This window comes from Miscanthus floridulus, chromosome 1, assembly GCF_019320115.1.
Source record: "Miscanthus floridulus cultivar M001 chromosome 1, ASM1932011v1, whole genome shotgun sequence".
NCBI classification, from domain to species: domain Eukaryota; kingdom Viridiplantae; phylum Streptophyta; class Magnoliopsida; order Poales; family Poaceae; genus Miscanthus; species Miscanthus floridulus.
Genome location: NC_089580.1, coordinates 12,569,366 through 12,571,275, shown reverse-complemented (window position 1 = coordinate 12,571,275; position 1,910 = coordinate 12,569,366). Strand labels below are relative to the sequence as shown.

The following is a 1,910-nucleotide window of genomic DNA, read 5'->3' as shown; positions in this document are numbered from 1 at the left end:
CAGGAAGCACTTGACATGGTTTAACAGCTCCTGACAAAGGCCCCAATCCTAGTTCCTCCCACCGAGGGAGAACCCCTTCTGCTCTACATCACGACCACCACATAAGTAGTCAGCGCCACCCTAGTAGTGGAGCGGGAAGAAGAGGGGCACGCCCTCAAAGTACAGCGCCCTGTGTACTTCATTAGCGAGGTCCTATCTGACTCAAAGACCCACTACCCCCAAATCCAAAAACTTTTGTACCCTGTCCTCATCACTAGGAGGAAGCTACGCCACTACTTTGAGTCACATCTAGTGACGGTCGTGATGTCCTTCCCCCTCAGTGAGGTCATCCAAAAGCAGGATGCCACGAGGAGAACCACGAAATGGGTGCACGAGCTGATGTGTCAGGGCATTACGTATGCCTCCCGGACAACCATCAAGTCCCAGGTGTTGGCTGATTTCGTCACGAAATGGACCGAGGTCCAAATACCACCAGCGATCGTCGATCAAGAGTACTGGACGATGTACTTTGATGGATCACTTATGAAGAAGGAAGTCAGCATGGGGCTGGTCTTCATATTGCACCTCGGGATATGCATGAGGTACATGGTCCATCTCCATTTCCCCTCCAACAACGTAGCCGAATATGAGGCGCTCATCAACGGCCTACGCATTGCTGTCGAATTAGGCATCCGATGCCTCAACGTTCGAGGGGATTCCCAGCTGGTCATCGACCAAGTCATGAAGGAGTCAAGTTGCCATGATGCCAAGATGGTCGTGTACTACTGAGAAGTCTGCTGGTTGGAGGACAAGTTCGATGGCCTTGAACTCAATCACATCCCAAGGCATCTCAACTAGGCAGCTGACGCGCTTGTGAAAGCTACATCCGGCCAAGAGCCGGTGCCAATGGGCATCTTCGCCAGCAACCAGCACAAACCCTTAGTTTGCTACGAGGAGTCAAAATAGGGTGGTGATGGTCCATCCAATCCCAGCCCAGGGGCTGAACAACCGTCGGCTACATCTGCCTCTAGTCGACTAGAGAGCACTCTACCTTGACTACCTCCTCCGTGACACATGGCCGACATACAAGACAAAGGCCCGATGGCTTGCACATCGTGCCAAGTCCTTTGTTCTTGTGGAGGGTGAACTCTACAAGTGAGGCCACACTAGGATCCTATAGCGCTGCATCCCCTTCGAACAGGGGAAACATTTGCTGAGTGATATCCACGGTGGGGTCTATGGACACCATGCCGCGCCTTGAACCCTGGTCGAAAACGTGTTACGACAGGGCTTCTACTAGTCTACCATGGTAGCCAATGCCGAGCAAATCGTACACACCTACAAAGGGTGCTAGTACTATGCTTGGTAGACTCACCTACTAGCCCAAGCACTCTAGACGATCCCCACCACCTAGCCATTCGTAGTCAGGGGACTCGATCTGGTTGGACCACTCAAAAAGGCACCTAGGGGCTACACCCACTTTCTTGTCACCATAGACAAATTTACAAAGTCGATAGAAGCTCGGCTGATCTCCGTGATCAAATCCGAGCAGGCCGTGCTATTCTTCCTCAGCATCGTCCATTGCTTTGGAGTCCCAAACTCCATCATCACGGACAATGGCACGCAATTCACCAGAAAGAAGTTCCTTCAATTCTGTGATGAATACCACATCTGGGTCGATTGGGCCGCCATCGCGCATCCCCGAACGAATGGGTAGGTTGAGCATGCAAATAGCATGGTCCTACAAGGCCTTAAGCCCAGGATCTTCAACTGATTGAACAAATTCAGCACGCGCTGAGTCGCCAAACTTCCTTCAATACTCTGGAGCCTAAGGACAACCCCTAGTCAAGCCCGGCTACACACCCTTCTTCATGGTCTACGGTTCCGAGGCCATCCTCCCAACTGACCTCGACTATGGAGCGATAAGGATA

At 52.0% G+C, this 1,910-nt stretch overlaps 1 protein-coding gene across 1 annotated transcript; it reads left to right on the top strand.

Moving 5' to 3' along the window:
- Positions 1-303: 303 nt before the first annotated feature.
- LOC136452131 (uncharacterized) lies at positions 304-768 on the top strand. Its single transcript, XM_066452772.1, has one exon. The coding sequence runs from the start codon at positions 304-306 to the stop codon at positions 766-768; it is 465 nt and encodes a 154-aa protein (XP_066308869.1).
- The last annotated feature ends 1,142 nt before the right edge of the window (positions 769-1,910 follow it).